The 10,000-nt window shown below is 48.8% G+C and overlaps 1 protein-coding gene across 1 annotated transcript in view; it reads right to left on the reverse strand.

Moving 5' to 3' along the window:
- Positions 1–10,000, reverse strand: part of col12a1b (collagen, type XII, alpha 1b) — a 112,887-nt gene that overhangs the window by 55,532 nt on the left and 47,355 nt on the right. The window contains 11 exon segments of the mRNA XM_079754169.1: positions 1–127; positions 497–626; positions 1,028–1,167; positions 1,471–1,600; positions 2,267–2,406; positions 2,764–2,893; positions 5,689–5,828; positions 6,576–6,593; positions 6,980–7,112; positions 7,709–7,848; positions 9,835–9,964. The exon segment at positions 1–127 is cut by the window's left edge and continues 13 nt beyond it. Coding sequence (XP_079610295.1) covers positions 1–127; positions 497–626; positions 1,028–1,167; positions 1,471–1,600; positions 2,267–2,406; positions 2,764–2,893; positions 5,689–5,828; positions 6,576–6,593; positions 6,980–7,112; positions 7,709–7,848; positions 9,835–9,964 — 1,358 coding nt within the window.

Raw genomic sequence — 10,000 nt, forward strand, 5'->3', positions numbered from 1 at the left:
CCTCCGGCAGCAGGAGTGTACAGAACCTTGTACTCCTTGACCTTTCCCTCGGCCAGCTCCCAGCGCACGTTCAGGGTGGACATAGTGGGGTTCACCACCACGAGGTTCTTCACACCGCCCAGAGGTTCTGAGGAGGAACAGGTCCATCACACACAGGCCCTCACAAACAGGTCCTCACAAACAGGTTTCACACAAACAGATCCTCACAAACAGGTTTCACACAAACAGGTTTCACACAAACAGGTCCCCACAAACAGGTCTATCACAAACAGGTCTTTCACAAACAGGTCCCCACAAACAGGTCTATCACAAACAGGTCTATCACAAACAGGTCTTTCACAAACAGGTCCCCACAAACAGGTCTATCAGAAACCGGTCTATCAGAAATAGAACCTTACAAACAGGTCCTCACAAACCAGTCTATCACCAATAGGTCCTCACAAAGAGGTCCTCAATGTCCTAGAATCTCGTTGAGTGTTCTCTGAACCAGTCTTACTTGTTTTCCCGGTCTCTGACATGCCGTTCCCATCGCCCTCGCTGTAGACCGGGAACAGAGTCACGCTGTACAGGGTGTCGGGGGTCAGGCCTTTCAGCACGGTGTTGGTGGACTTCGCCGTAACTTTGTCCTGGTTCGGAAGCAAACCAAGTTCAGCTCAGGTTAGCTTTTTCATTTAGAAAAAGAGTTGGTGGATTCAAAACAACGTAACATTTGCCATGGATTAAAGTGAAAATACTTTTTTCGTTTAAAAGCATTATATATTCTTATAATCTCCCTGTGAACATGTTCTGAGTTAGACACCTGAATGGAGGAAAGAGGAATCTGATGAGATTAAGAGATAACAATTTAAAATGTTTTGCTTCTTAAAGCATCAGAACTTAAATACTTATGTTGATGTTTCTCTCGGTTAGCTATGATGAAGACCTTTGTGGTCTTGTAGGTTCCCTGGGATCCTTCTGTAGGGCTGCCCTAATGTCTTGATTGTAAACGCGTAGTAGGGTTCTATGGTTCTGTGGGTTCCGGTCCTACCGTGCTTTTGGGGCCTCCCGCCGCCGGGGCGTAGACCACCTTGTACTCTGTGACCTTCCCCTCAGCCGGCTCCCAGCGCACCTCCAGCGTGGTCATGGAGGGGTTCAGGACCTGCAGGTTCCTCCCTCCGCCCAGAGGTTCTGAGGAAGGACAGGTACGTCACAAACAGGTCCTCACAAACCGATGCCCACTAACAAGTCCAATAGAAACAGGTCTTCACACACAGGTCCTCCCAAACACGTCCTCACAAAGCGGTCCTCGCGAACATGTACTCATTAATACACAAGAATTTATAGCACAAAAAGGTCCTCACAAACAGGTCAATCGCATCCAGGTCAAACACAAACAGTACTTCAAATACAGGTCAAACAAGACCAGGTCCTCACAAACAGCAGTCTAACATCACTCCAAGAAACGCTGAGAATCCTCTATAATGGCCATACTTGTTTTCCCGTCATCTGACATCCTCTTGCCGTCTCCTTCGGCGTAGACTGGTACCAGGGTGACGGTGTAGAGGGTGTCAGGCTGCAGGCCCTTCAGAACCGTGCTGGAGGCTGAATTGGAGACCTTTTCCTGAGGGGTACAAAGTTGCATTCAATTCCCATTGGTTCAGGTCAGATCACATCCCAGGGCTCTGTTAGTCTAGCCACTGGTCGATCAATCAAGTAATAGGTTATAAGGTAAAAATACCAAACATTTGCTATTTAATACTCCATAAATGCTGATATTTGGATATATTTGTTTGTTTCAGATGATAAAAACACATTGATGGTATCGTTATGTTGTGATGATTGTGATCTTGCGATGTTATCTGAAAATGTGAATCTGGTAGTGTGCTCTCAGTGGAATACTAAGGTTCTACTGTCTGGTTCCTACCATGCTCTCAGTGGAATACTAAGGTTCTACAGTCTGGTTCCTACCATGCTCTCAGTGGAATACAAAGGTTCTACTGCCTGGTTTCTACCATGCTCTCAGTGGAATACTAAGGTTCTACTGTCTGGTTCCTACCATGCTCTCAGTGGAATACTAAGGTTCTACTGTCTGGTTCCTACCATGCTCTCAGTGGAATACAAAGGTTCTACTGCCTGGTTTCTACCATGCTCTCAGTGGAATACTAAGGTTCTACAGTCTGGTTCCTACCATGCTCTCAGTGGAATACAAAGGTTCTACTGCCTGGTTTCTACCTTGCTCTCAGTGGAATACTAAGGTTCTACAGTCTGGTTCTTTCGGTTATCCTACCATGCTCTCAGCTCCGCCGGCAGCAGGAGTGTACAGAACCTTGTACTCCTTGACCTTTCCCTCGGCCGGCTCCCAGCGCACGTTCAGGGTGGACATGGTGGGGTTCAGGACCTGGAGGTTCTTCACACCGCCCAGAGGTTCTGAGGAGAAGCAGGTCCATCAGACACAGGTCCTCACAAACAGGTCCATCACAAACAGGTCTTCACAAACACACAGCACTCAAATGGAGGTCTATCCGGGAGAGGGAGCTGTCTCACTTCACTTGAAGGGCTAAGAGCCATTACTTTATATGTTCACTGACAATTATATCTGGCTGGCTCTGCTGACCGCTTTGTCGGAGCATCCTCGTTAACTGTCCTGTGGTACCTCCTCCAGGTTTCTCCCCTTGGGTTTGGGGGAGCTTTTCGTTGACCTTTAGAGGGCTTAGGGCTCGGGGCTTAGGCTCTCTCAGACTCACCATGAATCAGGGATACAGTAATAAAACGTTCCAGACTTACTGGTCTTCCCCTGGCCGGTGATGTCTTTGCTGTCTCCGTTGGCATACACAGCGGCCACAGTGATGGTGTAGGGTGTGTCAGGGCTCAGCTTCTGGAGCACCGCCGACGTCTTCTTGCCTCCCACCTGGGTCTGTCGGGGGAGAGAGGGGTGGAGGGGTCAGCGGTGACGTAGGAGGTTTCCTTCAGGATGGAGGCGCTGTACTCGCGGCCTCTGAGATCCGACCTCAACGTCAATTTACAATCAGGACATTTAAGAAAAGACAGGTTCTCTAAAACGTTCACCCCGTGGGTGGGACGTCTCCTGAGATCGCCGTGATGATTGGTCATCATATTTCCGTTCTTTCTTGGAGATTTAGGATTGGGGGTGGTTGTGTGATCCTGGGGAGCCCTTTGAGACTGTAATTGTTGGGCTTACGGATAAAGTTGAGCTGAATAACTCTGGCGTCAAGTCGTCGGTGCAGACGGCCAGTTCAAATGTGTTGTATGTGTAGACAGGGAACCTTGACAACAGCTTCGCTTTTACGAGGTGAAGTCTGCATCTTTATAAACGTTAACTCCACCGAAACTCAACAGAGCATTAGAAATACTGTAAAGGCTTTGCCAGCCGAAGCACTGTAATAGAAGGGATAAAAATTAACAAGTGATGTCACGAGAATGTCTGCCTTGGCTTCTCCCTCCAAACAGCGCTGGACTCCTGAATCAACCCAAATCCAACATGTGTCATCCACACGCTCCGGGGATGATGTCAGAAATGTTGTTGTTTTTTTTTTTTTGTGATTTACTCAAAGTGATTCTAAAGAGCCCACTGGGAGCCACTAGACTGGAGGTTTCGCAATGCATCTCGTGGTGGAGAAGTTCCAGTAAACACATCCATCTGTGCCTAAACACTGTCCTTGGTGGAGCAGGGGGGAATTAGCATCACAATCCCATTTGCAAAAAAAACTGTTTAATTTACATGTCGAGGCGTCTCACCACTAAACCAGGGAGAGGGACAAAGGGAGAGGTACGAGAAGTCTTCATGACGTCAACCAGAGACAGATAACAATAGACCTTCTGTCTATGATGGGACGGGACCTGAAGAGCTCTGAGGACATCAGACTCTCTGGTGGGATTGACCTCTAGACCTCTGAGGACCAAAGACCTTCTGTCTCTGGTGGGATTGACCTGTAGACCTCTGAGGACCAGAGACCTTCTGTCTCTGCCTTTAGCCCTCTGAAGAACACAGACTCTCTGGTGGGATGGGACCTGTAGCCCTCTGTTGACTCCAGGCATGTTATCTTGGCCTCTGCTCCCTCCCTACCCCGTCGTTTGTTGGTTGTTTACCTCTGTTATTCCAGCACAGTCTTCATGTGCTGAGCATGCGGCAGGTAAACAAAGCCAACGCCAACATTGACAGAGCGAGCTATCTCCCTCCTCCTCCTTCTCCCGTCTCCGGTAATATCTGGCTGGTTTTTACGATGCAATAACTCCTACAGGCCGAGATTTGACAACAGATGTGTGTCTGCTTGTGTGTGTTTAACTGCATCCACAAGTTGTGGTGGGGCGGGGGGGTATATCAAAGACAGTAAAGACCCTGACATCACCGCCGTGAGCCAAGTTGTCCCGTCTCAGACACACTGGGGAACCGGATGATTCTAAATCGTTCCCGATGCGTCCCACTGCGTCCTGGAAGACCGGACCGACCGGGGGGCTAACGGGGACTAGAGCTGGGGGGAGGGAACTGGGAACACTGGGGAACTGGGAACACTGGGGAACTGGGATCACAGGAGAACTGGGAAGGTCCTCGCTGAACACCAGCCAGTTCTGGAATCCTGTGTGTCAACGTCAGCAGGCATTCCTCCTGTTCGATAACGATGTTTGAATAACGCTCTGTGGAAATGTCTCTTTGTTGGTATTGTAATCCTCCCAAACTGAAGATAAGGTTTGAAAACACAAAGAGAATCTGGACTATTCCAACAGCTCTTCGATGTACGCAGGGTGTCAGACATTCAGGCTGATCCGTTAGTCTCTCATTCAGCCGTCATTATCAGGGTTGCTTTAATGTTCTAAACAGTCACTCAGCAGTTGTTATCGTGATGTTGATATTCTACATTAAGTTTAGGGGAAAAAAAATCATCACACACTTCCTATTAAACACCTTTCCAAGTTTCCACAGAGTTTTAAAGGTGTGGTTATGAGGTTTCCTATATAATCTGTGAGCAGCTTACATTAAACACCTCCTTTACTGTTGTTCTATTTTGATTGGCTCAGTTTTTTTGATTACCAAGTGATGTCAGTCTGGCACCAGTCAGAACCAGAACACGTGAAAGCACAAAGCGTGAAGGAGCCACCCCCCCTACCCCTCTTACGCACTTTTTGTATGTTGTACGTCCTTGCACTTCAAAATAGTACTTAGCATGGTGTATCTTATCCTATCTATCTCTGTTGTGTACGGGGAATGGGTTAACCTGGTGACTGTTAGTGCTCGGCACTTGGTTCTATGAACATCCCTACTGTACCGACGGCAATATATTGTTGTTTCTCTTTCTGCTGACAAATGTACTTATTGTAAGTCGCTTTGGGTAGTACATGTAGATTTCCATGAAGGCATGAGGCAGGCCAGGCAGAGGTCTGAGGAAGCTCCTGGCTGGAGAACATGTGGAGAAGGGGGGCGGGGTGAAGGCACCTGACCTCTGACCTCTGACGTCTGCTGTCCCGACTCACTGTGTGTCTGTGTGTCTGTGTGTCTGTGTGTCTGTATAACTGTGTGTCTGTGTGTCTGTGTGTCTGTGTATCTGTGTGTCTGTGTGTCTGTGTGTCTGTGTGTCTGTGTGTCTGTATAACTGTGTGTCTGTGTGTCTGTGTGTCTGTGTGTCTGTCCCCAGGGGGACTTCAGCTCTCCTCAGAACATGATGAAATCTTAACCTAAATGTAGGTGGGACTCACGCTGAAGGTCTTGCCCCCGGCGCTGGGCTTGTAGGTGATCTTGTAGTTCTGGACGGGCCCCGGGGCATGCTCCCACTTGGGGGTCAGGGAGGAGGTGGTGGCGTTGATGACCACCAGGTTGGTGGGTGGGCCGGTGGACACTGGGGGAGGGGCGGGAGACGGGAGGTAAGAATCAGGGCATTCTGGGAGCGTTCTGGGAGCGTGACGCGTGCCGTGTGAGTGGCTCAGGGTGCTTAGGGAGGTGATGGGTTAAGTGATGATGACATGGATGACGATGAAGATGGTGATGACGAAGACGATGATGATGGGGACTTCCACGATGCCCCACTACCCAGAGTTCCATGGGGCGTGAGGATGGACTATACAGAGAGGGGAGGTGAGGCGGACAACATGAACGAGACACGGACGGAAGCAGCTAGGGTTGGGCTCAAGTCCCGGTTTCCAATCAATCGAGTCGATCAGTCGATCAAAATGGTGGTCTGACCGACACTGATCCATGGAACTCAAATAATACCTAATTGTTCATTTTTATGAAGTATATTTAATGTCTGTAATAGTTTATTCATAAATTTTGTTTATTTTTGATTGATACACATCAACCAATACCACGAGAGCCATGATGAACCAATTGATCCCGATCACATGAGCTCACCATGACAACCAGCCACATCAACACCTGAGGTGACAGGTCGATGTATTGATCGCATTAAAGTACTTTGAACACAACCCACGTGCTAAAAAAAGACATGCTAACATCTATAGGATGACTGGGGTGCACATTGATGACATCACAGGATGAAGAGCATGACAGATGGGGGTGGATGAGGGTGGATGAGGTGGACAACATAACACATAAACAAAATACTAATGCCTTCCTCCTAACATACCAGCTGGCGCCTTCAGCACTGAGGACAGAGAGTGAGAAAGGGTTAACGGTGGATTTCACCTGTAAATACTGTGCAGAACATCGGTGAATACTGTGTAGTACATCTGTAAATACCCTGCAGTACATCGGTGAATACTGTGTAGTACATCTGTAAATACCGTGTAGTACATCTCTGAATACTGTGTAGTACAACTGTAAATACCCTGCAGTACATCTGTGAATACCCTGCAGTACATCTGTGAATGCTGTGCAGTACATCGGTGAATACTGTGTAGTACATCTGGAAATACTGTTTAATACACGTGTGAATACTGTGCATAACTTGTATGTAAAGTATGAGTAGAGAGTACAGGGTCTGGGGTGTGGTCAGCAGGTAGGGGGGGGGGGGCTAGGGGCGTGGCTTACAGGTGCGCTCGTGGCCAATCAGGTCCTCGCTCTCTGATTCGTCGGGGTAGATGGCGGTGATGGTGACGTCATAATCGGTGTCGATGTCCAAACCCTCCAGGACATGAGTGGTGTCATCACTGCTCAGGATGGCCTGCAGAGAGAGAGAGAGAGAGAGAGAGAGAGAGACAGAGAGAGAGACAGAGAGAGAGACAGAGAGAGAGAGAGAGAGTCGTTAAGGGGAAAATGAGAGGGGTAGGTGATCTAGGAGATCATCTCTCATTTGTTGAGATAAGTCAGGTTGAGGACAAGATAAGCTGTTCTATATAAAAGGTGCCGTTGGCGAGATTTAAGAGCCATAATATGAGTGTAATTAGTTAGGAATGACCCAGGCATCTGTCATCCATTACGGAGTGAAATGTGCTGTGAGAATATCTGGTTCTGGTTCAATGCGCCTGCCTCTGTATGAGAACATTCCGATTTCTGACTAATCGGGGCATCGCTTCTCTGATTGGCTCTGGAATTAATCTCACCGGTCAATCACAGGTGCGTGAAATGCAACACTTCTCATTGGTGGAGAAACAAAGGGAGGGAAGGAGCAGAAGGGGGAGTCTCTACTGCCCTCTCTTTATTACCCCTGAATCTTACCTGCAGCCCCTTTAGTTTAGGACGGCATTAACCCAGTAGGATTAGGGTTACTCAGTAACTATCGTGTTGGTAGTAGGTTTCTCCTCTCTCAGTGTAACTTACGTGTTCGTACTCGGTGTTTCCCTTCCTGGCCCAGCCGACCCGGTACAGGGCCACGTCCGGGGCCCCTACGGCCCAGGTCACCCTGAAGGAGGTCTGGGTCACCTCCGAGGTCCTCAGGTCCTTGGGGGCCGGGACCACATCTAGAGAGAGAGAGAGAGAGAGAGAGAGAGAGAGAGAGAGAGAGAGAGAGAGAGAGAGAGAGAGAGAGAGAGAGACAGAGAGAGAGAGAGAGACAGAGAGAGACAGAGTGAGAGACAGACAGAGAGAGACAGAGAGAGAGAGAGACACAGAGAGAGAGAGAGAGAGAGAGAGAGAGAGAGAGACAGAGAGACAGAGAGAGAGAGAGACAGAGAGAGAGAGAGAGAGAGACAGAGAGACAGTAAGAGAGAGACAGAGAGAGACAGAGAGAGAGAGAGAGAGAGAGAGAGAGAGAGAGACAGAGAGAGAAAGAGAGAGAAAGAGAGAGAGAGACAGACAGAGAGAGACAGAGAGAGAGAGAGAGACAGACAGAGAGACAGAGAGAGAGAGAGACAGAGAGACAGTAAGAGAGAGACAGAGAGAGACAGAGAGAGAGAGAGAGAGAGAGAGGGAGAGAAGGAGTCAAGGAGGGGGAGAAGAGGGAGAAGAGAGTGAGGAAGTATTGGTGGGCGTGGCGGTTTAACAAGCCCAGGTGATGAACACATGGAAGAGTGTTTAGCTGCAGGTGCATTTCAAGGTCCTGTCCAGGCACAGTGTTTATTAGTTCTGTGTGTGTGTTTGTGCGTATGTGTTACATTATGTTTGTTTGTGTGTGTGTGTGTGTGTGTGTGTGTGTGTGTGTGTGTGTGTGTGTGTGTGTGTGTATCTGTGTGGAAACAAATGTGTCTGTTTTTCATTTGTCACATGTGTGTCTGTCTGTGTGTTTGTGTGTGTGTGTGTCTGTTTGTGTGTATGTGCTTGTGTGTTGTTCTGTTCTTCTGTCTCAACCTGTGCGGACACAAACTTCGCCGAGGATTATTGATAAACAACGGCATGCAGTAAATCACATACCCACACGCACACACACACACACACACACACACACAAGCACACCCCAACACTCACACTCACACACACACACACCAACACTCACAATCACACACAAGCACACACAGACACACACACACAGAAACACGCACACACACACCCGCACACACAAACACACACAAACACACCACAACACACACACACAAAGACTCTCTCACCCAGATTTGCACACAAACACTCCTACAAACACACAGACACACACAAACACAAACACACACACACACACACACACACACACACACACACAGACACAGACACACAATACCGTGTTGGTTCACAGATGTGGAAACTATGTCAAATAAACAGGAGAACAGTTGCTGCTCTGGCCGGGACGGCTGGCATCATGGAACCATGCTGACTGGTTGCCGTGGCAACAACTAGGACATGAGTCGTCAACAGCAGAAGACACAAGAGATCCCCCGGGGAACCCTAGCATCCGTGGGCCTCGCACATCCGCCGGCCATCTTGGATCTACACATAACACTGAAGTCCTCCAGTCCCCTTGGTGGGGGTTCAGAACCAAGATGGAGCCCAGATGGAATCAAGATGGCCGCCAGGTGAAACAGGCCCATTAAGGACTTAAGGTCAACCCAAGGTGGAGGTTGTGGAGGGAACGGGTGGAGGAGGGCGGCTGGGCCGTCTCACTAGAGCAGTGGTTCTCAGTTTGGTTCTACTAGTGTTCCCCCTCTAAGATATTCTTTCAGCCGAGTACGCCCTTCATTGGCACAGACATTTTTGGGGGAGAAAAATGAATAAATTAAAATAAATAAAGATGTGCGCTATATTTGGCAGTAAACATGAACATTAAATGGGTGCAAATACTCACAATTTATTGATTTATTTAATCTGTATTATTTTTTGAGGGATCTTCTGAGTAGCCCCAGCAGTATTCCAAAGTACCCCTTACGGAACGCGGACCCCGATTTGAGAACCACTGCTCCCGACTACTGATGAAGGTGGTTCTGAATCTCCTCCACCTGAAGACCATGAGTGTGTCTGAGCTCCTCCGAGCCTAACGGGGTCGGAGGAGCTTAGACACACTGGGGGGGGGGGGGTCTCACCTGTGATGGCCTGTCCCAGCATGGGGGTTCCGGGGCCTTGGTCGTACACGGGGGTCACTGCAACGTCGTACTCGCTCTGGGATATCAGGCTGCCCAGGTCAAGGGTGGTGATGTCCCCGTTGACCTCCACCTGCCCCCAGGGTCAAAGGTCACACAGGGGTTATCA

Source organism: Pollachius pollachius (genome assembly GCF_949987615.1).
Source record: "Pollachius pollachius genome assembly, chromosome: 16".
NCBI lineage: Eukaryota > Metazoa > Chordata > Actinopteri > Gadiformes > Gadidae > Pollachius > Pollachius pollachius.